A 27,265-nucleotide genomic window follows, 5' to 3' on the forward strand; every position below is an offset into this window, starting at 1 on the left:
GTAATTACCTAGTGAATTTCTTTTTTACATTTTAATTTTTATTATTTTTATTATTCTCAACTTACAGATGAGGAAACCGAGGCTTAAGGTTAAGTAAATTGCTGTTATGGACTAAATTGTGTCCCTTCAAAATTTATCTGTTGCAGCCCTAACCAGTAAGGCAACTGTATTTGGAGACAGAGCCTTTTAAGAGGTAATTAAGATTAAATGAGGTCATAAAGGTGGGGTCCTAATTCAGTATGACTGGTGTCCTCATAAGAAGAGACACCAGGGATGCCTGTCCACAGAGAAAACACCACAGGAGGACACAGCGAGAAGGCAGCCATTTGCAAGCTAAGGTGAGGGGCCTCAGGAGAAACCAGACCTGCCTACACCTTGATCTCGGACTTCTAGCCTCCAGAAGTGTGGGAAAATAAATTTGTGTTGTTTCAGCCACCTGGTCTGTGGTATTTTGTTATGGCAGCCCTAACAGAATTGCCTAAGGTCGTGTAACTAGTTAGTGATGGCATTGGATTATGGGCCTAGTCATTGTGGCTCCAGAGCCCGTACCCTGAACCATTTTGCTTTTCTGCCTTCCATACAGCATCGGGCACTTCTCAAGGTCTGGGATTCACGGGCATGTGGATAATGTGAGCCATAGGAATGGATGTGCTACCCCAAAACGCTTACACTCCGTACTTCTCCAGAGTGTAAGCTCCATGATGGCTGATTGCTTGGGGGTTTTGTTCACCATTATTATTCTAGTGTCTAAAGCAGTGTCTGGTAATGTAGAATAAATCAATGCTTAATAAATATTTGTTGAATAAATGAAACAAAAAGAAAATAAGAGAACGAGGGATGTCAGAAACACAGATAGGAGGGCCTCAGACCAACCCTAAAGAACATCCACAGTTAGTGGCTAGGCACAGGAAGAAGAGCCCGCGAAAGGATGCCCTGATGTCATGATGCCCCGAGTTTGGATTTGATATACTAGCTAACTGGGAACCATAGTAGAATTTCAACACACACACACACACACACACACTGCAAGTGATTTTGAAAAATAGAGGCAAAGAAGGAGAGAAGCAGCTAGAGTCAGGGAGGCTAGCTTAGCTAGGAGGCTGAGCAGAAATGCATATACGGTTGCAGGGGACTCCACTAGGGCCGTGGAGGAGGAAATGGAAAGGAAAATAGGGCCAATGCAAGTGAGAGTGACAGTACTTGGTAACAGGTGACTGACAGAGGATTAGGGAAAAGAAACAAAGATGAGTCACAAGTGTTTTGCCTGGAGATCCTGAGGCCCACCGAGGCCAAGTGACTTGTTCAAAGTTCTCATTTCAGGAGCCTTTTATTTTTTCCCTTAATGAGTGTATGTTCTGTCAAGAGTTCAGGATCTTGGGCTGGGACTGGGTTTACACTTCTGGACTGATAAATTTTGAGTTGTCAGTTCAGCCAAAGGAATATCACCACTCACCCTTGACAACTTCTGAAAAATGTAATTAAAAATGAAACTGGTGACAGCACATAAAACAGCATGTTTCCAAAGTTGACATATCATTTTGGTCCCCAAAGCTATTTTGAATTAGAACGTTAGAAATGCATCTTTAAACTTCCAAAGAGGGACGAAGAGTCTTTTCCCCATCTGAAGAATGAATTTAAAATCTGCTGTAGAAAAATACCCCAGAGAAAAATAGAGAAAGCAGCTGGCCCTCTTACCAATTTCAGAGCAGAAAAGGAATTTCAGTAGAGCATAAAAACAGCTTTCTCTCATAAAGAAAACACAACAAAAAATAATCCTCGCTGTGAAGCCTTTTGCAGTTGTTTTCTGTCGAGTATTAGATAGAGACCGGCAGGCTTAGCATTGTTTTGACACCCTTGCACCTGGCAGATTGCCTGCCAGCGGAAGTTGGAAACGAACTGACCAGCTTTATGCTTCCAGGTGGCACTTAAGCCACATTTTCTGCACTGTTGTTATCAGTCATTTAATTCCCTACTGAATATTGAGTGGTGTTTTTAGTTCACAGGCCATTTGCAGTGTCTTTCTGTTTCCTTTTTTACATTAGCCACATTAAGAAAAAAAGGCAACTCGGGAAGCACTTTTGCAAATGTGAGTTTAACAGTAAAGTGCACTATTGAAAATAGCACAGCAAGTAGCAGTAAACTTGCTTTAACTTAAGGCATAGACCACTGGGATGTTAAATTCAAGAGAAATTTGTAGAAGGCATCATATGAGGACTTGGTAATAAAAGCAACTAGGCAATTAAAAAAAAAAAAACCCCACCTGATTAACCTGGCGTCCCAGGGGAGAGAATAAGGAAGCAGTTATTGATTGATTGATTGATTTTTTTTTTTTTTGGTATTGCTGAAAAGACTAAAAGGAGAAGAAAAAAAGCTCATGGTTTTATATTGATCATACATTTAGTTGCTATCTGTATGTGACTTATTTATCACAGCATAACATCAAATATCACATAGAACACTGAAGGAGAAAAAAGTATTGGATGAAGTGAACTACTTTATAGCAGAGTCCTATGGAAGAAGCATCATCAGCTGTTTAACCTGTTCTTTCTCTTTGGGGGACCATCAGCAAACTGTCATTAAACAATTTTCATTTGTTTCTCTATTTCTTTTGTCATCACTAAATCACTTCACTTAGGGAACAAATTGACAAATTATGAAACACAGAAAACTGCTGGTTCAGTTGCAGAAGGAAATTTCCCCCTCTCAAATTATGATGGATTTTGAGCTGATCAAGCCATTTTGTTTTAGAGATATTACCATAAATCTTCAGCTGCAGTTGTTACAATTCATATTCATTTTACACATGAATATTCGGTCCATAGATAGTCATTTGTTTTCTCTGCTGTAGTCTAGGTGTAATTGGATAAGGAAAGAAAATGTATTTAAGTATTTACAACATTTTGAATTACAATCATTACATTTATTTTCGGCAGTGTTTTTAACACATTTTCTTGCAATAAATATCTTTTCTAGTGTGTTTTCTCAGTAAAACACACATAAGATATTATGTGAAGTTTTAAATTTGACTTATGTCCAAATAAATGGATCATTTTATTTCTCTCTTTATAACTTTTCAATACACACACATATACATATATATATATTATATAGTATATTTTATATGTACATATAAATTAGAGAGGTGAACTTTCTTAGGCAAATGGAATTTTGAACTTTTACAAAACACAAGCAAAGAATTACTGGTAGCCAAAGAAACTTTTAAGATGGTTACTATCAACCTTTAAGTAGCCAATTTAAACAATATTAAGTGCATGCGCATTTGTTTCATATGCATTTTTCTTTAATTTTTACTTACTGTTGTCAATATGTTGTTATACTTGATGGAAAAGAGTGAATTATTGGACTTGAAACTGAGGTGGTCATGAGACTGTGTCCTTTGACTCAGTGAATGGGTACATATTCACATCTGGATGGTTTTAGCAAAATGTTCTTTCAGCCATAGAACAATAATATTTTCTTTGAAATGGTCAGCTAAACCCAAAGGGATACAAACAGGAAACTTTATTGTAACCAAACTCATATCTTCCTTATATGAAAATCCAACCACAGTCAGTCTAGTATGAGAATTTTTTGTGTCTTTTTCTTCTTCCTATTTGGATGCATTCCAGGTGGGATGGATTGAAGTGAACACTAGTTAGCTTACTCTGCAGCCCATTGCTCCCTTAGCACAGTGAGGAACCATTGTACCATTTTCATGTTCTTTCCGGACTTAGCCTGCCTTTGTATTAGTTTTTGTAGTGTGTGAATCCCTGATTAGAAAAAAGGGATTGTGAATCAAGTACCATTTTCTCTTTTTTTTCCACCTTCTCCAAATTAGGCTTTGTGTGACTTATAGCCAGTCATCTAATTTCTGGGTATTGGGCTTAGTCCCTAATTGTAGTATCAATCCAGTTCTTGCTAATGTTGAGGTCATTTCTGTATTGACTGTATTCCTGCTATAATTCAGGCATTGAGCTAGAATCTGGGAATACAAGATGAATGGGACAGAAATATGTTGTTCTTATTTATTTCTGTGTGCTGGGTGTTCCAAATGCTCTAGATGTGTGAAGGCACAATAGCAATCTATATGTTTGTAGACTACGTACAGTTACAGGTTGATTGATTGGTAAGGCAATGCATAAAACAGTATCCAGAATATTGCCTTTGCTTTTCGAGTCTCAATTTTAGATTGAATAAACACTTAATACGAGTTAAGAAAAGAGCAATAAGAATGCTTAGAACAGCGGATTTAAAGACTTTTTCTTCTTTTTTTTACTTCAAGCTTTTTTTATATTCAAGGGATGTCTTGGAGCACTCTGAAAAAAACGAGGGAGTGTGAAAGACATGTATAATTTAAGTCTGTTCTTGCATTGCTCTCATATGCCAATGTACAAGTCCTATATTATTACAGATTTATATAGAAGAGGTTATTCTACCTCATAAAGTTTGAAAACTTCTAGGAAGCATTTATTTATAAAGGAGACAGAAAAAAATTACTCCAGCTTTCTCCAACCTATATGAATAAAAGAGGTTGTCTTGAGTAGATGCATCTTTGTGTAGGCAGGCAGAAGGGCATGATCTCAAGATGAAGGGAAATTTCTTAGGTTGGAGGAATTTAGTTTTATGAAGAATTTAGTATACTGCCCTTATATTTCTTATTTTGTTGTGGGCAGGACCAGTGTAACGGAAAGGATGCTATTCTAATGTAGGATGCAGAAGACCTGGTCCAGGCATTTATTAACTCTTTGAGACTGCAGTCCTGCCACTTACTCTCTCTGAATCTATAAATCAGGGATAATTCTGTCTGCTTGGTGTCTCATGCTTATGGAGAGAATCTGATGAAATATACATGAAGATACTTGATAAGTTTTAAAGATTTACTCAAGTGTTATGACTATGGGGACTATTTATTATTTAAAAGAGGAACATCAAGGTTAAATATTAAAGACATCTTGATTATACAATATAAAAAATGTAAAATACTGTCTACAGTATTTTATATTTTTATAAAATTTTATATATTTCAGTATAGTTTTCCACACCTCTTCATTGAAGTAGTTAAAACCAATTATGTATAGTATGTATTGTGTAGTAACTATGTATAGTGTGTATTGTATAGTGTAACACTATACAATGCAGGGAATAATCCTACACTGGCCTCTGGTGGATGGACTAAATACTATGTCTACACATAACCTTCAGGCAAAGGTATTTATGTGCTTTGACAAAGATGAAGTATCAGAAACTTCTTGAGTTGACTTTTTTTTTTTTTTTTTTTTTAATTTATGGCTGTGTTGGGTCTTCGTTTCTGTGCGAGAGGGCTTTCTCTAGTTGTGGCAAGCGGGGGCCACTCTTCATCGTGGTGCGCGGGCCTCTCACTATCGCGGCCTCTCTTATTGCGGAGCACAGGCTCCAGACGCGCAGGCTCAGTAATTGTGGCTCACGGGCCCAGTTGCTCCGCGGCATGTGGGATCTTCCCAGACCGAACCCGTGTCCCCTGCACCGGCAGGCAGATTCTCAACCACTGCGCCACCAGGGAAGCCCCCAGAAACTTCTTTTTAGTTCTAAATTTTTAGATTCTGCTCCACAGAATGTTTACTTGGGACTCTTACCTTGAGTATATGCAAAGATCACCTGGGAGATGCTTATTAAAATGCAGCTTCCTGGGGATCAATCCCCCAATTCTGAATTACTACTTCTAGTGTGCAGCCCAGGAAGCTTGACTTTCAGACCAGCTTTGAGAAACACCCTAAATGAGATTAAGGAGGAGCATGGGAAGATGGATGAATTCATCAAAATTCTGTGCTTTTGTATATATAGTATTTCTCTAGGAATAAGTTCCATAGCTTTCATGAAATTGTCCACACTCTTCACCCAAAGTGTAAGAGCAATTATTTTACTTTAAATATAACTTTAGTTTAATGTCATCATTTTATATTATTTAAAAGATACTTTGACAGTGAAAAAGCATGACATGTTACAGGAATGATTTTTTAATTGAAATATAGTTGATTTACAATGTTGTGTTAATTTCTGCTATACAGGAAAGTGACTCAGTTATACACATAGATACGTTCTTTTTATATTCTTTTCCATTATGGTTTATCCCAGGATATTGAGTATAGTTCCCTGTGCTCTACAGTAGGACCTTGTTGTTTATCCATTCTAAATGTAATCATTTGTATCTACTAACTCCAAACTCCCAGTCCATCCCTCTCCCACCCCACTCCCCCTTGGCAACCACAAGTCTGTTCTCTATGTCTGTGAGTCTGTTTCTGTTTCATAGATAGGTTCCTTTGTGCCATATTTTAGATTCCACATGTAAGTGATATCATATGGTATTTGTCTTTCTCATTCTGACTTACTTCGCTTAGTGTGATAATCTCTAGTTCCAAAAAATATGGAACACTTCACCCATTTGTGCGACATGTTTGTGCAGGGGCCGTGCTAATCTTCTCTGTATTGTTCCAATTTTAGTATCTGTGTTACCAAAGCAAAGCACTACAGGAATGGTTTTACTTTGATCTTGCTAATCTCTGATACAGAGGCTAGGATATAATAGCTTACAGAATTTTAGGGTGGGCTTTGGTTCAGCATATATTCTGTCCCAAGTCTGAAGGATTATAGTGCATGTGTCTGCAGGCCAAAGTTACCCAATCACAGGGAAATCTGTCTACTTCTACTGTTGCCAGAAGAGTATCTGAGTATTTTGCCATTAGCGAGTGCACAGGCAAGAGACTTGGGAGACCACATGGGCTATGAAGGCATCTTGTTGCATGTACTTTTAGGAAATGCCCCTCCAATAATTTTGTGCTTTTGGTAACTTTTCTGCTCTGTATTTCATACATGAGGGTACTTTGTAAGTTTAAAAAATTTACTCAAGTGTAAAATTTTATGATTGGGGTAACTGTGATTTAAAAGAGGGACCTCAAAGTTAAATATTAAATGAAACATGAATCCAAAATATTAAAAAATGTAAATGTAAAATATCATATATGTATATGTATATTTTTCTTTGGTATTTCTAGGAAAGACTGCTTAAGGAGGAAGGAGATGCATGTATGTGTTGTCCCTGGGTTGAGGGTTTGAAGAAAATGCTTTTCACCTCTACAAATGAATGTTTATTTTTTTGTTCATGGTAGGAAAATTAGAAAATACAGAGAGGTACCAAAACACATGCATATACACATATACAGCAAAACAAAAAAACATACTCTTTCTGCAGCAGTAAACTTTTTAACTGCTCTGTGGTCATTCAGAATGAAGATTACATTTCTCATTCTCCCTTGCAGTTGGTTATAGCCATTTGACTAAGTATGTGCCAGTAAGAAGTGAGGGGAACTGATATGTGTAACTTCTGGGTCAAATCCTTAAGAAACGTGCCCTGGACTCTTTTAATTCAATTTCCCCTGGCAGGAACTAGGCAGCCATTAGAGCAACTCCTTAGACCCAAAGGTGGAAGCCATGTGCTGAGGATGGCAGAGCACCCCACCAGCCTGGATCCCTGGGTCATCTCATGGAACAGAGCCTGTCTACCTGCCCTAAACTGTTACATGTGAAATAAAATTCTTATTTCAGCTGCTCTATTTTGATGCCTCCTTGATATAGTAGCTTAAACCACGCCTTCACTAGTAACAGAGGGAAATAGATGTCCAGGCTTCTTTCTCTTTCTTCATACTCATGCTTGGAACAAGGGTGTGGTAGTGCTTCATGGTGGATTATGTGGAGAAGGGTGGTGTCTTAGGAACGGCAGAGCAGAAAGATAGAAGGAGCCTGGGTTCTAGGATGACTTTGTGGAGCAGAACAGCCATATTAGCCCTGAATTATCTACACCTGTACTATTGCATGAGTGAGAAATAGACTTCCATCTTGTTTAACTGATTGTTACTTTGGGTATCTGTTTCATGTAGGCAAACCTATATCCAATTAATAAAGCCATAATCCCGTGTCTTAGAGATAAACCATGGGTGTATTATACATCCTTCCTGAATTTTTCTGTTGATTAATTTGTATATATGTATACAATTATTAGTTAAGAATATAGACTTGGTGACAACCAGGATTTGAACCTAAGCTCTGCTACTTCCAAATTAGGTGGTCTTTGGAAAGTTATTTAATATCTCTGAGCTTCAGTTTTATTATCTATAAAATGGATGTAATAGGCTCTACCTCACAGGCTTATTCTTAGGATTAAATAATTACATATCTATAAGACACACATACACATAGGTGTTTGTTTATATTAATAGTACCTGAATTATAGTAAGGGCTCAACCTAATAGTTTCATTCATTTATATATTCAGCAAATTTATTATAACTATTTTGTAAAAGTGTGATCATACTATATACTCTTTTTGTAACTTGCTTTTTCATATAACATTATGTTATGAACATCTTTCCATGTCAATAAATTTGGTTATTTAACAGTATTTTTCATGACTGCATTGTATGTAATCGTATGGATAGGCCATTATTTATTTAGCCATCCTTTTTGTTGAACACAAGTTATTTCGAATTTTTTGCTTCTATAAATGATGTTATATTGCACATCCTCATTCATACAGCTAATGCTCATTGAACACCTAGTATGTGCGAAGTGCTGTTCACATAAGTGAACAAAAGAGACAAAGATCATTATCTTCAGGGAATTTGCATCCTGTAAGGGGGAGATAGACAACAAACAATAAACACAACAAATAAGAAAAATATCTGTGTTAGAAAACAGTAATTTCTCTGGGAAAGAAAAAGAATACAGAGCAGAGTATGGAGGATCGTGAGTGCTGGTAGCAGGGGTGTAAGGTGGCAATTTTATGTAGGGTGATTTGGTTACGCCTCCGTGGGAAGGTAAAATCTGAATGAGGATTGGAAGGAAGAGAGGGAGTTAAGCCTGCAGAGACTTGAGGGAAAAAGCATTTGAGGCCAAGGGAACAACTAGTACAGAGGCCTAGTGACAGCAGTGCCTGGGCTGGTTGAGGAATAGCGAGGAGGCCAGAGTGACCAGAGTGGCCTGAGCAGGGGTGAGAGGAGGAGAAGCTGAGGTCAGGGGGTGTGGAGGTGGGGGTGGATGAGGCATGGATAGCCTTGTAAGTCCTTGTAATGACTTTGGCTGTATTAGTAGTAGTATTAATTTTTGGTAGCTACATTTTTGCACCCCTTTGGATAAATTTTTACACATGGAAATGCTGGTTCAAAGATATGAAAAAATGTAAGGCCTTGATTAAGTAAAAGTTTTCAGGGGAATAGATCAGACATTTTTGGCTTTGTAGTGAAATCTTTGCCCACATATTTAATTATTTATTTGGATAAATTCTTAGACATGGAAATGCTGGCTGAAAGATATGCAGAATGTTATGCCTTTGAGTGAGTAAAAGTTTTAAGGGGATAGATTCTGTTTCTCATAGGCAGAAGGCATGTCCTTTAACTTTCCCAATTCCTAGTCTTCCAGCCTAGCATGGTGCTAAGCACACAGTGAGCTCGCTGGGTGAAGTGTAGTGTGTCAGTCTACCTTCCAGTCTTAATCATTACATGTCCTTGGGAATGGGGAAACAACATTTTCCCTTTCAGGAATTGTGAGTAAGTTTCTGATGGAGAGGTCCCTATTCTCCTTAGGCTTACATTTTAGTGGGAAGAGATAGAGCACGGACAATTAAGAAAGGTAATTGCAGATGATTTCAGATACATTTGAAGAAGAAAACAGGATCATGTTTCTAAGGCTGTGACCATATGAGACAATAAGATGATCAGAGTTGTAGCTTCAGTTACTATATGCATTTTTCCCCTTGTTGGGGTGTGAAGGGAAGCTGGAACTCTGTGGTTGGCCTTTGTGTTGATTTCAGCATGTCGTGGCACTGCATGGAATTGGATTAGTGATGGTGGTCTTTGGATCGAACTCAGTATTAGAATCAAGGGGGTACCAAATGTGGAAACAATCCAAATGTCCATTAGCTGGTGAATGGAAAAACAAAATGTGGTCTATCCAGATAATGGAATAGTTTTTGACAATAAAAAGGAGTGAAATACTGATATATACTACAACATAGATGACCCTCAAAGATGTCATTCTAAGTGGAGAAGTCAGGTACAAAAGACCATGTATCATATGATTGTATTTATATGGAATGTCTAGGAAAGGCATATCTTTAGCTATAAAAGGTAGATTAGGGGCTGCCTGTGTTTGGCAATAGGAATGGGGAGTGGCTACAGATGAGTACCTGGGACTTTTTGGGGTGATGGAAATGATCTAAAAATGTAATTGTGGTGACGGTTGGACAACTCTATGTATTAAAAATTATTGAATTGTACACTTAAGTGAATTCTATAAATATACCTCACTAAAGCTATGGAGAGGTGGAGCTACTATTCATGGCTACCTAGATCCTTACCTGAGTTCTTCACTGGATGAGCGTATGGCCTCGTGACTCTGCATTTGGCTGAAGAACTAGGAGGATCTTGCTTGTCATAAATATTTCCTATTAAGAAAATAAACCATTTGTGCATAGACTTGAAATTTTTAAGTAGATAAGGACAGTGATACAAAAAGAAACAAGATCCTACTTTGTGTAGACAGTGTCACCAACAGGTGTCACCCTGTTAGGCATTCTGGGAGCTCAGGGAAGCTGTGCTCAAATACGCTGCATCTGCTCCCACGCTAGACCAGCTCCCTTCTGCGGCCTTGACTAAAGCAGTTGGGAAGGTGAGTTTATCTTATGGGATGATATGTGTGGCCTCTTTGCACCAACATGTAATCCATTTGACAGGTTGCAAGCATGCTGTAATATCTACCTCCACCATCACAGAGATTGTTTAGTTGTTGTTGTTGTTTTTAAGTTATCTGGGGCATGCCAAATTAAACTAAAAGAATAATACAGATTGCCATGGGAAGATAAGGTGAACATTCTGAGATATCTAGAGGGAGGAAACATAACCGCTTGGAGACAGTGTCTTCATATCTGTTCTAGAAACACAAAAAGAACCTACTTTGTGAGCTCTTTTCTCCTTTCTTAAATCCATCGCTGAGGCTCCCTTTACTTCTCACCTGGATTGCCACAGTAGCGCCATACTTTCTGGTATGAAAGTATCTGAACCACTCTGCCGCATTCCATCCATTTCATCTTAGAGCACAGCTCTAGTTATGACTCCCAAGGGCCTTGGTATAGTACAGAGTTTTTGTCAAGCCTGCAAATAGCAGCCCTTCCGTGCATCGCAGAATATGTGCTCCTGCCTTCCTGGAATACATGGTGGCTCTTCCTCAGGCCCCACGTGTTCCCACCTTGGGGGCTTTGTGCAGTTTTCCCTTTGTGGGATACCTCCTCACAGGGCGCACCTGCTGAAATCGTAGCCATCTTTCAAAGCCCAGCTCAGACTCCCCATTCCTATATGAAGCCTTCTGTGATTCTCCCAAACCAGTTGTGATTTCACCCTTCTCTAACTTTGTGCTCCCTTATATCCTCTGCGTTAGTTGTGTTCTGTTTGGGTGGTTTGCATACCTGGCTTAACTTCTTAGTTTGTAGACTCCATAAGGGCAGGGACTGGGTCTTACCCATCTTGGGTCACTTTGCACATAGTTGATGCCCACGATACAACCTGTGGGTTGAATAAGTTGCATAACTCAACTACCACTCAGCTTTTCTCCCTGAAAATAAACTTACAGCAACTTTACACTTTCCTCACTTTTTTTTCTCTCTGTAAGTGCCTAACACTGGACATTTCAAAAATGTCAACTTACTGCTATTGTGTCCCTCATCTTGGACTTTTGACACACTTTTTTTTTTTTTTTTCCTGAGCTAGTGTTGTGCATTTGTGTCTTGGCAGCTGGAGAGCTATGTCTATGAGTAATGAGTCAATTATCATCCAGCCTCGGGGAAAGTACAGTTATTCCTGACTGGCCTGGCTAAGGTAATCCTCTCCTCCCTGTGCCCTTTCCAGTGAAGAACATGAAACAGTTGGAATTCAGACCACTGCAAAGGGAATTTAGACAAGACATTTGTCTGCTGAATTTAGCTTCTTTGGACTTATTCTGATTTATGATTGATTGGTTTTTAAATTGCTTATTTAATCCGAATGACTATCGCTCCAGGGGAGGCCATATACCAAGGAGAATGTGATCAAGAAGCGGTGGAGTGAAGTAGTTTGGGCAAATGAAGAGTGAATATTGTCCACAGCAACATTGCTTTAGGTTAGGAGTATATGAAAATCACCCCCCTGACTTTCAGAGTACCCAGTCTTGTTATAAGCATGATTGCTTATCCCTTATGCTCTCGGCAGGAGGCTTTTTGCAACTACCCAGTGTTGCACACAATTTCCCCCCCGTGATTTTTTCTTTCCTCCTTAGCAACATATTCAGTATCTCTTCACAACTGAGAACATGCTCCTGATTTGTATTTCTGTTGACCACGGTGCAGAAGAACAGACACTAAGGTGTTGCTGGGAGAATTAGGTCATGAATTCTGATGTTGGTTGTGTTGATCTGTGAGAACTTTCCTGTAAGTGTAAACTTTCTTCTCAGCTCATGGACACTAGTCTGGCCTTTGAATGGATGAATTTGAATTTTTAAAAAGTTTCTTTCAGAACCGAGTTCTCTGAAACTGACTGCTTTCATCTGGAAGATGTACAGTCAATTTACGATTGATATTTAATTTATCAAGGCGTCCATAGTTTCAACCTTTTGCAGGAGTGTAACCTTTTCCTTTGGCCTGAAATTAGACATTGTAGGTGTAGTTGGTGACCTTGTAAGGGAGATGTGTTGGAAGCTTGTCTGTTTGGTATCAAAAGAACATTGAAATTCCATTGCTTCAGAATAATGAAACCTTTAGCAAAAAACCTTTGTTTCATGTGTATTGAAGTTTTGACTCAGAAATGTCCAAAGAAACACTCTTACAGGTCTCAGTAACCGACTTGTTCTCTGAAATATTGCTGTTAGATTTCCAAAGTGTATTATGTCTGGCACTTATTTCAAAGCAAGGAACATTAGGGATAAGATGAAAAGGTAGAAAAGGACTCTGATGAAAAGCAGAAACAGAAGAAGATGAAATGCACACTTGGGTGGCATGTTTGGATGGCCACCAGGATAACTCTGGGAAGCAGCATCTGGCACTCTAATCAGGCTTTAGGCCACTTCGGATTCTGGGCTGTGCCAACATCTGGCATTTTGTCATTATCATATTGAAAAAGAACTTTTTTCCTATCTTCTTCTGCCAAGAGATTTTGTTTGTGCTGTTTTTTAAAAAAATGATAAAAGCATTTGTAAGAAGCCCTTCGGGGTCTTTGGAGTGAAATAGTACTTACTCTTGTGAAACTGCTTTCAAGGTTTAGGAAGTAGTCTTAAACTGTAGGTTCAGTCAGAGAGAGAACAAGTTCTTTTCTGAATCTTTCCATATTTTAAAAATGAAAGCTTTATGTTTTTGAAAGGACGAAGTTTTGAAAGAGTAAACAAGAAATTGTGTTAGATCTGAGACCTCAACCATCGTTCCACATCAGCATCAGAAGCTGGGACTTCATTATATTTTGCTCTTTATTTTGAAGGAGTTTCATCTGGTTATTTGTCAAATAACCTGGTGTTTTATTGGAAATGGCAGAGGAGTACACTGAGTGATTATAAGAACAAACAGAACTTGTCCTTACGGAACATCTGTTCTTCCCAGACATCACTGTGGTTTTCAAGTATGTAAATCAATAGATTATTACAGTAGTGTTGTGCTGAGTACACGGTATTTTCTCAGGAAATACTAGGTTTAGGCTGTGCCAGACTTAAAGGATAAGCAAGGAGAACTGAAACTATTCCGCCTCTTATTAGAACAGGGCACTGAGGAATGGCAGGGAGCCACTGGAAGTCTGCTTGCCTCTAACTTTGATGAAGTTTGAAGAACCCTTTCATTCCTCCTCACTCCTGTTTCCAAGCATCTCCATGCCTATCTTGCTCCACGCTGCTGCCACTGCTTGTCTCCGCCCTAGGACTGATGATTTTACAGCCATAACTGTGGCTGTAAAAGAGGAAGAAGTCAGGGAGGGTAAGTCCTAAGACCATTTTGTCCTCACTTCTGTGGCCTGATATCGTGCTGCTTACTCCAGCAGTGTTCCTATAACCCTCCCATCACCTTCCTTACTCAGCCCTTCAGCCCCTCCACCCCCAGCAGCCAAGGCGAGTGCTTCATATCAGAGTTTGCAGGGATTTGTTGGGGGCACAAGGCAGGGGTCACCCGTCCCAGTAGTAGCTAATTAGGAGTCATGGGTGCTGGTGCAGGAGGCAGTAGAGAGAGCTGGCCTGAGCTGGTGGTGTTTGCTAATAAATCCCTTTGAAAGAAAAAGTGGTGCATTAAATATTTGTGTTTTCCCTCTCTGGCTTATTGAGCTAATGCTGTATTATAGGCTAGGCTACCTTATCTCTGCTCCCCAACAGTATTTCTGTGTTAATGTCCTATAGATATCCCTACAAGTCTTTTTTTTTTTTTTTAATAAATTTATTTGTTTATTTATTTGGCTGCGTTGGGACTTCGTTGCTGCCCGTGGGCTTTCTCTAGTTGCGGCGCGTGGGCTTTCTCTAGTTGCGGTGAGCGGGCTTCTCACTGTGGTGGCTTCTCTTGTCGCGGAGCACAGGCTCTAGGCGCGTGAGCTTCAGTAGTTGTGGCTCGCGGGGTCTAGGGCGCAGGCTCAGTAGTTGTGGCGCACGGGCTTAGTTGCTCTGCGGCATGTGGGATCTTCGCGGAACACGGCCTGAACCCGTGCCTCCTGCTTTGGCAGGTGGATTCTTAGCCACTGTGCCACCAGAGAAGTCCCCCTACAAGTCTTAATTCTACCAGTGATAAGGTATTCAGAAGCAAACAGAGGATTCTGGCTGCCTTGACACCAGGCCGAGATCATTAGAACAACAAGAATCTTTACTGATTTTGAAGCCATGCAACCAGTGGCTCAAGAGAAACAAACATGCCACTTCGGTGGGTTAGGCTGTTTTGTAACCCCTTCAGTTAGATACCTGCCCAGGTTGCTCACAAATAAAACAAACCCATGTCTCCAGAATCTTTCCATGGTGGAGTATTGTAAGGGGATGGAACAGGGTGCCCTAATCTGACAGTAGCTTGATTTCTGCCACTTGGCCTCTTTTGAATCCCTTAGTCACTCTTCTAGTGATCTTTGAAGTAGATTCCTGTGTTTTGCTATTGTCATTTACAGCAAGGGAATTCTAGTTTTAGTATGTGCCGTGCACCCTGGGTTCTTCTTGTACTGTTGTAAACTTTTCTTCTTTGTCTCCTTTCTGGGATTTTAAATTTTCTTTTTTTTTCTGCTTTATTCTTCTATTCTCTAAGAACCCTCTCCCTTCATTTACTGTACTGTTCTAAGTTGCACAGCAGTGAGTGCTGGATTAGGAAGGCCTGGGTTCACATCCCCACTCTGCTACTTACCAGATGTGTAACTTTGAACAAATTATTTAATCTCTCTGTAGGCCTTGGTTTCTTCACCTGTAAAATGGGGATACTAACAGTACCTACCTCTAGGGTTGTTGTGAAGCTTAAATGAGATTTATGAGATGCATAATAAAAGACAGTCTAACCCTCAAGTAAGTGTTAACTCTTATTTATTTTAATATTGCTGCTAATATTAAAAATAATTTTATGGCTTAAACCACTGCCCCAGTGTAATCGACTACCACCTCTTTACCTATCGCTGTAATCTCCCTCCCACATTTTAGCCTACATTTGCAGTTGCCTCTGGGACATTTCCCTCACAGTTTCCACTGGCACCTCAAATGCAGCATGGACAAAGGTTAATTCATTCTCTCTCATCTGAATTTGTCCCCCACATTTCTGTTAATGGCATCATGTTATCAGAATTTTCTCTTAATTTAGGATGAATCTTAGACTCTTTCCTTATACTAAGGACATAATCATGAATGTGCAAAGATTTAGCACAAATGTATTCATTGTTTATAGTTTTAAATAGTTGAGAATAGGAATTGGTTAAATAAACTATGTTAAATATATACAGTGGAATTCTCTATAATCATTAAAATTATGCAGAATGTGCAATAGTATGGAAAAATATTGCTCTCAAGTTGACTTATAATATGGTATGTACAGTACAATTCCATTTGACTTTTAGAAGTTTATGGGTGAATAGATAAAAGATGAGAAAAATAGCCACTGAAAAAATTTTGTTGCATCTTTTCTGTCTTGTAGGATTATGAGTGATATTCTAATTTTAATCTTTTTCTTTTACAAATTTTCTAAAATCATCCATACATTGCCTCCATATTTTTAAAAAAACCCTCAAATTTAGAAAAAAAACGAGATCGGTAATGTCCAAGAGTCTTGCAAATACTTTATTGAGCTTTTAACAATGGCTGAGAACAGTGCTGGATACAAACTTATAAATGTTTGTTGAATAGTGAATGAAATAGTGTTATCTTTCTATGCGTTTTTAGAAATAACTTTATAGGTTAAGAGTGTTTAACGCTTCAAGCATTCAGTTTGTAGATTTTTTTGAAAAGTATTTTTTTTGTTTGGAAGAAAGATTCTCAATAAACACAAAATAAACTAGACTGGATGTGGTGGGTGTTTTCTAATATTATGTAATTTATCATTTCAGATAATGTGACCAAAAGAGGAGCCTTTGGAACCAATTCTTCAGAAAACAATTTTACTTCAGTAAAATTTACTCAGAGAAATGAACCAAATGATCACCATCTTAGCAATAAAGCCATCTTTCTTCGTACTTCGTCACAGTGTTCAGAAGAGGAACAGGTAATACCATAGGCACATTTACAGAAACAGAGAAAAAAAATTCATCATGAATTAAAAAAAAAGAAAGAGACCATAATAAGAAACATCAGACAGCTATTGGATCAGTAACTCAGACTCCTAATTTTAGAAGGAGTGCCTTTGGGATACTTTACTGAAAATCATCATTAGATTTCATGATTTCAACAGCCAACTTTTATGATAGTAACTTAATTATCCCCAATTTTTGTTAAAAACCTCTTAAGGATCTGCCATCTACAGATTTTTCTTGAAATTATGTCTATATTTTAGCTTGTCCTCTGGGACAAAAGAGTTCTTTTTTATAATTCTCTATGTAAATGAGAGTTTCTTTTACCTGTCCTGGATTCGTGTCCTTCAGACTTAAAGTAGAATATGTTATCTTGGTTCTTCCAAGATGTGGTCAATAAATAAATGTTAGATGCTCTATTCCTAATCTTCAAGACTTCATAGACTATATTCACATTCTCTTTAGCTATGGTTTGTAACTATCAAGGAATCCTAGTGGAAACTGTTCTATTTTTTAAGCCATTTGAGTTTCTACTTTGTATGTCATCGTGTATCCCCTGTGATATCGTGGACAGAATTGTATATGAGATTGTGGTTTTATGCAAGGGAGAAAAATCTCCATATTAGAAGTGTGTTTATATACAGCGAAGGGCTATAATTCTTTAATTTATAACTTCTTTCCAGTGAGGTGATTATGGGACAAGAACTTTTCTTTCTAGAGGATTCACTGTCTACTGGCAATCATTGGCAATGGGAATTACATTTTCTATTGAGTCTTTAACCAGTGTGTGAGAGGCAAAGAATTGTTCCACGGTATTTTTTCCTAGTAACTTGAAAATGTTGTATTAGCATTCTCTGATTTGTCCTTCAGAGATTCATTGGGATGGGATGGGAGCTGGGGTAATGAGGTGCGGAGTGTTCATATTTTACACATGAAAAAATTGAGGTTAAATAATTTATCCTAGGTTACACTGTAGATGAGTCTAGAAGACAGAAGTAGAAGTCAGACCTCCTGGAACCTATTCCCTGACGGCTGCTATGACTTAGTGAATCTGCTGTCACTAAGGTGTCATGGTTTGTCACGCATAGCTAATTAACAGAAAACGGAAAGGGAATTTTAGTGCCTGAAGGGCTACAAGATCAGCTCCTTTATTTTCAGTTGTTTCATGTTCCCATCAATATGTCCTCAATGTTTTTTGTTTGTTTTCCCAGATAGTGATGGATGAAGGCCAAAAAGTTGGCAGTTCCTTTCAAGGTGATCTGAATCGGGCAGGAAAGGTGAAGGTAAGGCGTGATTCGATTTTATTCTATGGCCAAAACCCAAAAAGAGCATAAAAACGATAAAAACCTCACAGGACTCATTTGCTGTCTGTCATACAAATTTGGAGAATTCAGCAGATTTTGTCTATATGCTTTAAAAAAGAAAAGTGGTGTTTGATTATCTTAAACTGTCCTTGGTTGGCTGGGTTCTGGATCTTTTTTCCTCAAAGCTTTACAAGTGGAAGGGGTGCTTCAATAGAGGAACATGACTCTCGTCCCCTTGAACATATACCATTAGTTAAGAGAAATGACAATATAACAGATTCTCAAGTTTTAGTACTGAAACCATCATATGGAAGATAAATTTTTGCGTCACTTGGAAGTCAAAAAATAACTGTAGTTATGTACTTCCAAGTAATGGAAGCTACAAGCCATGGTCTGGCAGGTAGAGAGTGGGGAAGAAAGACCCAGGCTGTGTTTTGAATTCCAATGATGAGATCTAAATTTATAATTTTATGGTATTTTGTTATGTACATGTTTTAGGTCATAAGTATAAAAGGCATTTTGACATCATGCCTTTACCAGATCTGCCTTGGTGCCAGTGGTGAAATCATTTGTTTATTCACACTCTTTGATATTCACCTGAGATGAATTGGTTCATATCTGAAGTGTTACCATTTTGTTAATCTAAAATGTCTCATTGTCACCTTGCAGTGGAAAGCAACATTGAAATGCTGCTACTGTCTGTAAAGGTCATTTGCTCTGCTTTTTACCTTTGAAGTAATTTTCAGTTTTATTTGCTCGAAAGAGAGAACACTTGATTTTTTGCCCTGTTCACCTCTCTTGTGATTACCTGGGGCAGGATGATTTTGTCTTGAATGAACCTTCTCCCCTGCTTTCTTTAGTTTCTACTCTCTTTCTGGAGTTTAAAGCACACTGTTATGAGAATAGCCAGACCCACCACCATCATTTGCTTGAGGAGCAAAAGCAATAAAACAAAACCAAAAAACAGAAACACTGTTTCAGACTGTCTTGATGGTGGTATATATTCTGGGATAGAATCAGGAACAAAAACTTTTCAAAAACTTCCCAGACTGTTTTTTCCCTTTCAGTATAGAGATCTTACTGTGGTGCCTACGAAATCCAGGCCAACTTCCAGATTGAGTGCTTCTTTCAGATGTCTCTAGGAAAGCACAGTGAACACAAAGATCTCTATCTGGGACTCAAAAGTTAATGAGAAAAGGGGATTCAGTTGCTCACTTGAGTGTTGTGGAAGTGATTCACTGATTCTTAATTGCATTTTTTTTCTCTAGGTCTAGTTTGCATAAAGATGATGTTAATCCTTTTCTAGGTAGACAACTTCCTTGATTTCGAAGATTTGGACTTGGATGAAGAGATTAAGCCCCAAATGAGTAAGGGTATGCTTTCTGTTTCCTTTCTACACTGCTTGACCTCTTTCTAGAAACTACAAATAAGACTTTAGACAGCTTTTCTTTTCTTTCTTTTTTTGGGGGGCAATGCTTACCTCTACTTTCCCTGAGACAGGAAAAACTGGAGTCCTGCAGTCTCTTTTTCGATAATAAAGATTTCAGCTGAAAGGTCAAACAAAACTTGTTGAAGGTTGTAACGTCTTTGGTCTTAAATGAAGGAAAAGTGTTCTTCCTCCCACCCCACCCATTTACCATTTGATTGATTTTTGGATAATTGTCTCAGAGTCATTTAAGTCAAACCCTTATTTCTTAGAAGCACCATGTTGTAAATTGAGATTATTTTTGAGTGCTACTTAAAATATCAGTTGATCATAAAAATCATAAAAATTATGAGAATTGATCATAAAATAAACAAAAAGAAAATAAAATCCAAATCTTTGCTTTTATAACTATTTATTAATATGTAAACCAAACAATTAAAACTAAAGCTATAGTGTGAATGTTTCTTCTGGGGCTTTCCCTGAGGTTTATGTAGATGAGGCCTGTTCCTTTCTTGGTTAACGTTTCTGTGTAAGCCTAGGTATCCTTTGTTGCTCAAAGGGGCTTTGAAATATGTTCAAAATTTGAGTTACTTGTTTTGAAAACTCTCATTCCTAATTTAATATGCAAGAATATCTCAAAATTAGTTGCATGTTAGGGAAGGGGCAGTTTCCATGGGGGTTTGGTTGTTGGTGTTTGATTGTTGTTTGCAGTCCTTAGGTGGTCATAAACAGCAATTATGGTCATTATTGTTGGGGAAGAGGGCTTCTTTATAATCACACAGGAGTTAAAGTGCAGGGTGTAGTTGGTTGGGGGATGGCCACTGTCTGTAAACTGACTGTATAAGCCTCTGCTTTGGCTTCTCTGTTTGCCTGAATTTGAGAGGCTTTGGTAATTGGAAGCAATTAACATTTTTATTCTGCTTCCAAACATCACACTACTCCACTGAAGACACTGTTACTCAAGCACTCTGTTAACCAGTAGACTTTGCAGATTTTTTTTCCGTACTTGCTTGGTTCAAGGGAGATCAGAGATCTAACAGAATCACAGAGGTTCTCTTAACTTTAATGCCTTAGGCATCTCTGAATTTCTTTATTCAGCAGTTTAGAGGCTCTGATTGGATTAGAAGGGATTGCTGAGGATTCATGAGGAAGCCAGATTTGTGGAGCAAGCACACTGTTTCTGGGTTTTGGGTGATTTGGGGAAAGGGAACAGATTCCTGGGTCCTGTTCCTAAGAAGGAGTCTAACTCAGAAGGGCTTTTGTGGCATCTAGTGATCTGCATTTTTAACTACTACCCCCAGGGGATTCTGATATAGTTCATCTGTGGATGATACTTGGAGTCTGCTTGTATACCTTTGCAACATAAAATTAATTTCATAGGAGGGCACAAAAGTGCACAGGTTGAACATTTTTGTGATGGTTTAAACTTCTTGCTTTCTGCCAGTAATGAGAAGGTCTGTATACTGACATAATCCTACATAGCCAGCGAATCTGATTTTGGTTGTATCAATATTTTAAATTAGTCTTCTTACCTTTTCCATTATTTTCACATTGTTTTCTTTAAACACTTTTTTTTTTTTTTTTTTTTTGGCTGCGTTGGGTCTTTCTCTAGTTGAGGCACACGGGGGCTACTCTTCTCTGTGGTGCATGTGCTTCTCATTGCGGTGGCTTCCCTTGTTGTGCAGCACGGGCTCTAGGTGCACAGGCTCCAGGAGTTGCAGCACGCAGGCTCAGTAGTCGTGGCACCCAGGCCCGAGAGCACACAGGCTTCAGTAGTTGCAGCGGGCAGGCTCCGTAGTTGTAGCTCACGGGCTCTAGAGTGCAGGCTCAGTAGTTGCAGCTCATGGGCTCTAGAGCGCAGGCTCAGTAGTTGTGGCACACAGGCTTAGTTGCTCCGCAGCATGTGGGATCTTCCCGGACCAGGGATCAAACCTGTGTCCCCTGCATTGGCAGGTGGATTCTCAACCACTGTACCGCCAGGGAAGTCCCTCTTTAACCATCTTTGAAGGTTTTTTTTTTTTTTTTTTTTTTTTTTTTTTTTTTTTTTTTTTTTTTTTTACCAGATCTGTTTCTGTTGTTTAAAAAATTGCAAAGAAATGTCTCACTAGTATGATTTTTCTGGAAATCAGATAACAGGTAGTTTTGCATTTGTGTATAAAAGCTTACTGAGGTAGGGCCGGGGAGGCACCAGCTGCCGCGCGGGGAGGAGGCCGAGGCCGCAGCTTGAGGGAGGCCCCGGCCCCTCTGCGCCTGTGTCTGGCAGAGCCGGTGTGAGACCAAGAGACAATCCTTCCCAGCCGCCGGGATAATCAAGAGTTTTGGCCGGAACTTTGAACACACACCAAGATAGTGAAGAGCCAGACGAAAAGCACAGACTATGGCGCTGAAACGGATTAATAAGGAACTTAGTGATTTGGCCCGTGACCCTCCAGCACAATGTTCTGCAGGTCCAGTTGGGGATGATATGTTTCATTGGCAAGCCACAATTATGGGACCTAATGACAGCCCATATCAAGGCGGTGTATTCTTTTTGACAATTCATTTTCCTACAGACTACCCCTTCAAACCACCTAAGGTTGCATTTACAACAAGAATTTATCATCCAAATATTAACAGTAATGGCAGCATTTGTCTCGATATTCTAAGATCACAGTGGTCTCCTGCTTTAACTATTTCTAAAGTTCTTTTATCCATTTGTTCACTGCTATGTGATCCAAACCCAGATGACCCCCTAGTGCCAGAGATTGCACGGATCTATAAAACAGACAGAGATAAGTACAACAGAATATCTCGGGAATGGACTCAGAAGTATGCCATGTGATGCTACCTTAAAGTCAGAATAACCTGCATTATAGCTGGAATAAACTTTAAATTACTGTTCCTTTTTTGATTTTCTTATCCGGCTGCTCCCCTATCAGACCTCATCTTTTTTAATTTTATTTTTTGTTTACCTCCCTCCATTCATTCACATGCTCATCTGAGAAGACTTAAGCTCTTCCAGCTTTGGACAATAACTGCTTTTAGAAACTGTAAAGTAGTTACAAGAGAACAGTTGCCCAAGATTCAGAATTTTTTAAAAAATGGAGCATGTGTATTATGTGGCCAATGTCTTCACTCTAACTTGGTTATGAGACTAAAACCATTCCTCACTGCTCTAACATGCTGAAGAATCATCAGAGGGGGAGGGAGATGGATGCTGAGTTGTCACATCAAAGGAAGCAGCATTATTCTAGCAGCATCCATTCTTGTTTAAGCCTTCCACTGTTAGAGATTTGAGGTTACATGATATACTTTATGCTCATAACTGATGTGGCTGGAGAATTGGTATTGAATTTATAGCATCAGCAGAACAGAAAATGTGATGTATTTTATGCATGTCAATAAAGGAATGACCTGTTCTTGTTCTACAGAGAATGGAAATTGGAAGTCAAACACCCTTTGTATTCCAAAATAGGGTCTCAAACATTTTGTAATTTTCATTTAAATTGTTAGGAGGCTTGGAGCTATTAGTTAATCTATCTTCCAATACACTGTTTAATATAGCACTGAATAAATGATGCAAGTTGTCAATGGATGAGTGATCAACTAATAGCTCTGCTAGTAATTGATTTATTTTTCTTCAATAAAGTTGCATAAACCAATGAGTTAGCTGCCTGGATTAATCAGTATGGGAAACAATCTTTTGTAAATGCAAAGCTGTTTTTTGTATATACTGTTGGGATTTGCTTCATTGTTTGACATCAAATGATGGTGTAAAGTTCTAGAGAGTGAATATTTTGCCATGTTCAGTTAAAAGTGTGCAGTCTGTTACAGGTTGACACATTGATTGACCTGATTTATGCAGAATTAATAAGCTATTCAGATAGTGTAGCTTTGCAGGCTGCACATGATACTGGCAGCCCGGGGGTTCACAGAGGGACTTGGGGCCCAGCAGTTCTGAAACGTGTATATGGAGTTTAAGAAATTTACTTTCCAGGTGCAGCCCCCACCTAACTAAATGTTTTCTTCACCTTGTACACTTGACAGCTGGAAAAACCATAACATGGGAGTAATAATGGGTCAAAATTTACAAAATAAAGTACTGTTTCGGTGTGGGAGTTGTCATGAGGCTATGTTGAAGTGACTTAACTATGTGGGATATTGAGTTTTTTTTTTAATGGAGTGAGTATCCATTAAAATGAATTTGTTCAGCCATTTACATTAATGAGCATTTAAATGCAACAGATATCATTTCAGGTGACTTAACATGAATGAATAAAAGTCAATGCTATTGGATTAAAAAAAAAAAAAAAAAAAAGCTTACTGAGGCTGAACCAAGTCTCAGTGGACTTGGATGAGCTAGTCAGGACCTTCCCAGGTGTAAAATAATGTGAAAAGCCAAGGCTAAAAAGCAAGCTAGGCTTCAGTGATCTATTCCAATTACCAAAAAGACCACCAAGCTTCACAATTTTCATAATGCACAATCTGGGTCATTTGAAAGGAAAGAAGATAGAAATAGTTGTGCCAGGGTGGATTTTAGATTGCGTCTGATTTGTATTACACTTCACGAATGGGAGCAGAAGGTGAATATTTATATCAGACGGGAAACGTGACATTTTAAACAGGCAAGTTGCTTGTATAATTTTGGCAGCTGAGAGGTTTACTGATTAGATTCTGTTATTATTGTTTAAGCAACAGATTTGCCTGGGGCAACGAGGAAGTGAGTTGCGTATTGTTTTTCTACCACTGACTTTATTTGTTCACCTTTTTCATTTTCATAAATATTCTCCAAGATTCAGGCGCTTGTTTCTGTCCTGGTATTTGGCTTATTGTTTTGGCAGCCCAGGTGGAGATAGTTTTTCCAAGCAGACAACTCAGTGCCGTGCTATTGACCAGTTGTTGGAGGGAACCTTGGCCACAGAGTTTGGTGCCCTGTGTTTATTTGACGTCACATTAACCATTTTTTCCTCCTTTGAGATAAGATAGTTAACCTGATGGTTAGTTACTGTCATGCTCCAGACTGTTACCCGGAAAGATTATTATTTGGAATAGGTATTAGTTATTATGCTTTGGCCATTGGAGTAGGAAAAATCTTCTGGTCGTCTTTATTTTTTACCCACTCAGTTGGCCCGGCGTGTTCTCTGGATGAGTGCAGAAGGTCAAAGAGACTTTTTTGAGGTCTACTTTTCAGAATTATACTGTCTTATACAAGTTTCTTGACCAGTGGGTATACTTATGCTATGGTTGATTGTGTTGGATGAAAACGGGCAACTGATTCCTGCTCAAAGATTGGCAACCTTATTTGATTTCCATTTTCAAGCTCTCCAGTACTCCCAGTTCTAATGAAGGCATCATTTTCTCTCTCTCTCCCTCTTATTTTAAAAAATTCTTTCCTTATCTGCAACTTTAAGGCTTTATGTAGCCTATGAATGACGTGGACTCTTATTCAAAGATATTTAACAACTGTGACTGGATCCTGGAATAAAATAAAGAATAAAACAGATCTGGTTCCTGTCCTTATGGAAATTCATAGTTTATTGGAAGAATCAGACATATCACAAATATGTAATTACATATGCTCTAGATCTCATGAGAGCACATGGCAGGGGAATTTAATTTGTCCATGGATCAGAGAAAGTGCTGAGAGCCTGAGATCTAAAGGATGAGTAATTATTAACCGGGTGAGGGGTGGGTAAGAGAATATAGGAACAGCATAAGAACAGTGTGTGTAAAGGTCCTGAGCTAGGAGAAGATGGCATATTTCAGCCAACATAGAGTTTAGGCATTTCATTTACTTTCCACTTGGGACTGTTAAAATCATTCTTTCATTGCTTAGAAGATCACTAAGAGATCATTGAGAGCGAAAAATCCTTGCTTCGAAATGTTCCTCTATCCCTGTTCCTCCAGTTTTGTTTTTTTTTAATGTGCAAACTTATCCATCTAATAAATTCAAACTTGAAAGCCATATCAACCACAAAGGCAAATGCTTCCACTCCATTCCTGAGAAGAGAACAGAATTGGGATGATAATTCCACCCTTTCAATAATTCCTCTATTTATTTCTCCCCAAAGGAAAAGGAAGGCATTATCTAATTGGAGAGATTAGGGAAAAAAACTGATGTGTATGGATGAGACATTTTGTTTCTTCTTTTGGGTTCATACTGTTTGGAAGGTGTATGTCCTCTCTTCTGTGCCTGTGTCACCTTTCTTACTGTAGAAACACTTTTAAAGGGGCCCAGGTCTGCCTTACATGGTGGTTTTAAACCTGAGAGATACATTGGAATCACTTGAGGAGCTTAAAAAAAACCCGACAATACCTGGATCCTGCCTTTGGAGATCCTTTCCCAGTAGTCTGGTGTGTGTCCTGGGCATTGGCAGTTTTTAAAGCTTCCCAGGTGACTCTAACATGCAATTGAAGCTGAGAACCATCTCTAGACAAATGTCTGGAGGTATCACTCTCTGAGCCCCTACTCTAAGGGCTCTAGCGATGTGAAGAGGTTCTCCTTATACCTGGCTGGATTCATGTCATCTCTGCAGACTCCCTGTCAGGTGGGATAGTCCAAGGTCTAGACTTGGAAGGAAAGTTTGATAAATAAGAGGCCAAATTGTGACTGCAGGACAAGCTCTATTTTCAAAGTCAGCTCCATTAGTTATAAAGCTCATATTTTGATCCCCATCTTTTTGACTCCTGTATGGATTTTTCTTTTATTTCTGTATTTAAAGTAGAGGGATATGATTTATTATCACTGTCAAATGCCAACTCCACCCATGAAGTAACTCTTCCCTGATCTTCCTGACCTTCTCCTTGGATGGGCAGTAGTCTTCCTCTGTTTACATTTCCACTTTTATTTATTTTGCAGTTATTTTTTTTTCTCAAAGTAAGTTTTCATTAATGTGTCTCTTGAAAGTGGCATATGGTTTATTCATATGCATGTACACACACACACATACACACACAAATAAAACTTCATCTTCTAATTGGAGTGTTTAATCCATTTACATTTAATGTAGCTGCTGATATATTTGGCTTTAAATCTCTTATCTTACTATTTTGTTTTCTACTTGTCCTGCAGTTATATGTTCTTTTCTTCACTCATTTTTTGCTTATCTTGGATTAATCGAGTATTATCGTATTATTGTTTCATTGCCCCCTATTTTTGCTGGGTAGAGAATTCTAGGTTTGTAATTATTTTTTTTTCAGAATTTGTAAGACGCTATTCTATTCTGTTATGGTGTTAATTTTTCCTCTATTGAAAACTGTCGAAAAACCAAATGTCAATCTGACTGTTGTATGTTGGAAGATAATATGTTTTTTACCTCATTTGACTACTTTTATGATTTTCTCTTTGTTTTTGTTTTTCAGTAATTTCACTATGCCCCGGCATTGTTAACTTTGTATTTGTTCTGCTTGGGGTTTGTAGATTCCTGTAAATGTTAGGAAATTCTCAGTTCTTATGTCTTCAAATATTACCTGTGCCCAGACTTTTCACCATGTCCCACATATCACTTATGCTCTTTCCTGCATTTTCCATCCTTTTTTTTTTCCTTTCTTTCTTCAGTCCAAATATTTTCTACTATCTATGTTCTAGTTCAGTAATCCTTTCTTGAATTGTATCAAATATGATGTTAAAGCCATCAATATTTCAGTTATTATAGTTTTCAAGAGGTCTGGAATATCTATTTTTATAGATTTTAGTTCCCTGCCAAAATTCTCCATTTTTGTAATATATTTATTGGAATATATTAATCAATTATTTTAAAGTTCATGTCTCATAATTCCAATAACTGAGATGTCCTG

The 27,265-nt window shown here is 38.5% G+C and overlaps 2 protein-coding genes and 1 non-coding gene across 7 annotated transcripts in view; 2 read left to right on the forward strand and 1 right to left on the reverse strand.

Annotated features, from left to right (window-relative positions):
• The window catches only part of IFTAP (intraflagellar transport associated protein), a 60,866-nt gene that overhangs the window by 20,103 nt on the left and 13,498 nt on the right, over positions 1 to 27,265 (forward strand). For 2 of the 5 annotated variants that reach the window (XM_059929649.1, XM_059929653.1), the window contains exons 2-5: positions 13,794 to 14,007; positions 16,580 to 16,734; positions 17,971 to 18,042; positions 19,370 to 19,436. In XM_059929649.1, the coding sequence (XP_059785632.1) occupies positions 13,851 to 14,007; positions 16,580 to 16,734; positions 17,971 to 18,042; positions 19,370 to 19,436 (451 nt within the window). In that variant the 5' untranslated portion in view covers positions 13,794 to 13,850. The remainder of the gene's footprint in view (positions 1 to 13,793; positions 14,008 to 16,579; positions 16,735 to 17,970; positions 18,043 to 19,369; positions 19,437 to 27,265) is intronic. The other 3 variants (XM_059929650.1, XM_059929651.1, XM_059929652.1) reach the window with 3 other exon arrangements.
• LOC132371191 (U6 spliceosomal RNA) lies at positions 6,395 to 6,502 on the reverse strand. The gene has a single exon (XR_009504812.1). It is a non-coding gene; the product is annotated as a U6 spliceosomal RNA (small nuclear RNA).
• LOC132370765 (ubiquitin-conjugating enzyme E2 D3) lies at positions 21,665 to 23,134 on the forward strand. Its single transcript, XM_059931411.1, has one exon. The coding sequence runs from the start codon at positions 21,867 to 21,869 to the stop codon at positions 22,308 to 22,310; it is 444 nt and encodes a 147-aa protein (XP_059787394.1). The 5' UTR covers positions 21,665 to 21,866; the 3' UTR covers positions 22,311 to 23,134.

The sequence above is a fragment of the Balaenoptera ricei genome, chromosome 8 (genome assembly GCF_028023285.1).
Source record: "Balaenoptera ricei isolate mBalRic1 chromosome 8, mBalRic1.hap2, whole genome shotgun sequence".
Classification (NCBI taxonomy): Eukaryota; Metazoa; Chordata; class Mammalia; order Artiodactyla; family Balaenopteridae; genus Balaenoptera; species Balaenoptera ricei.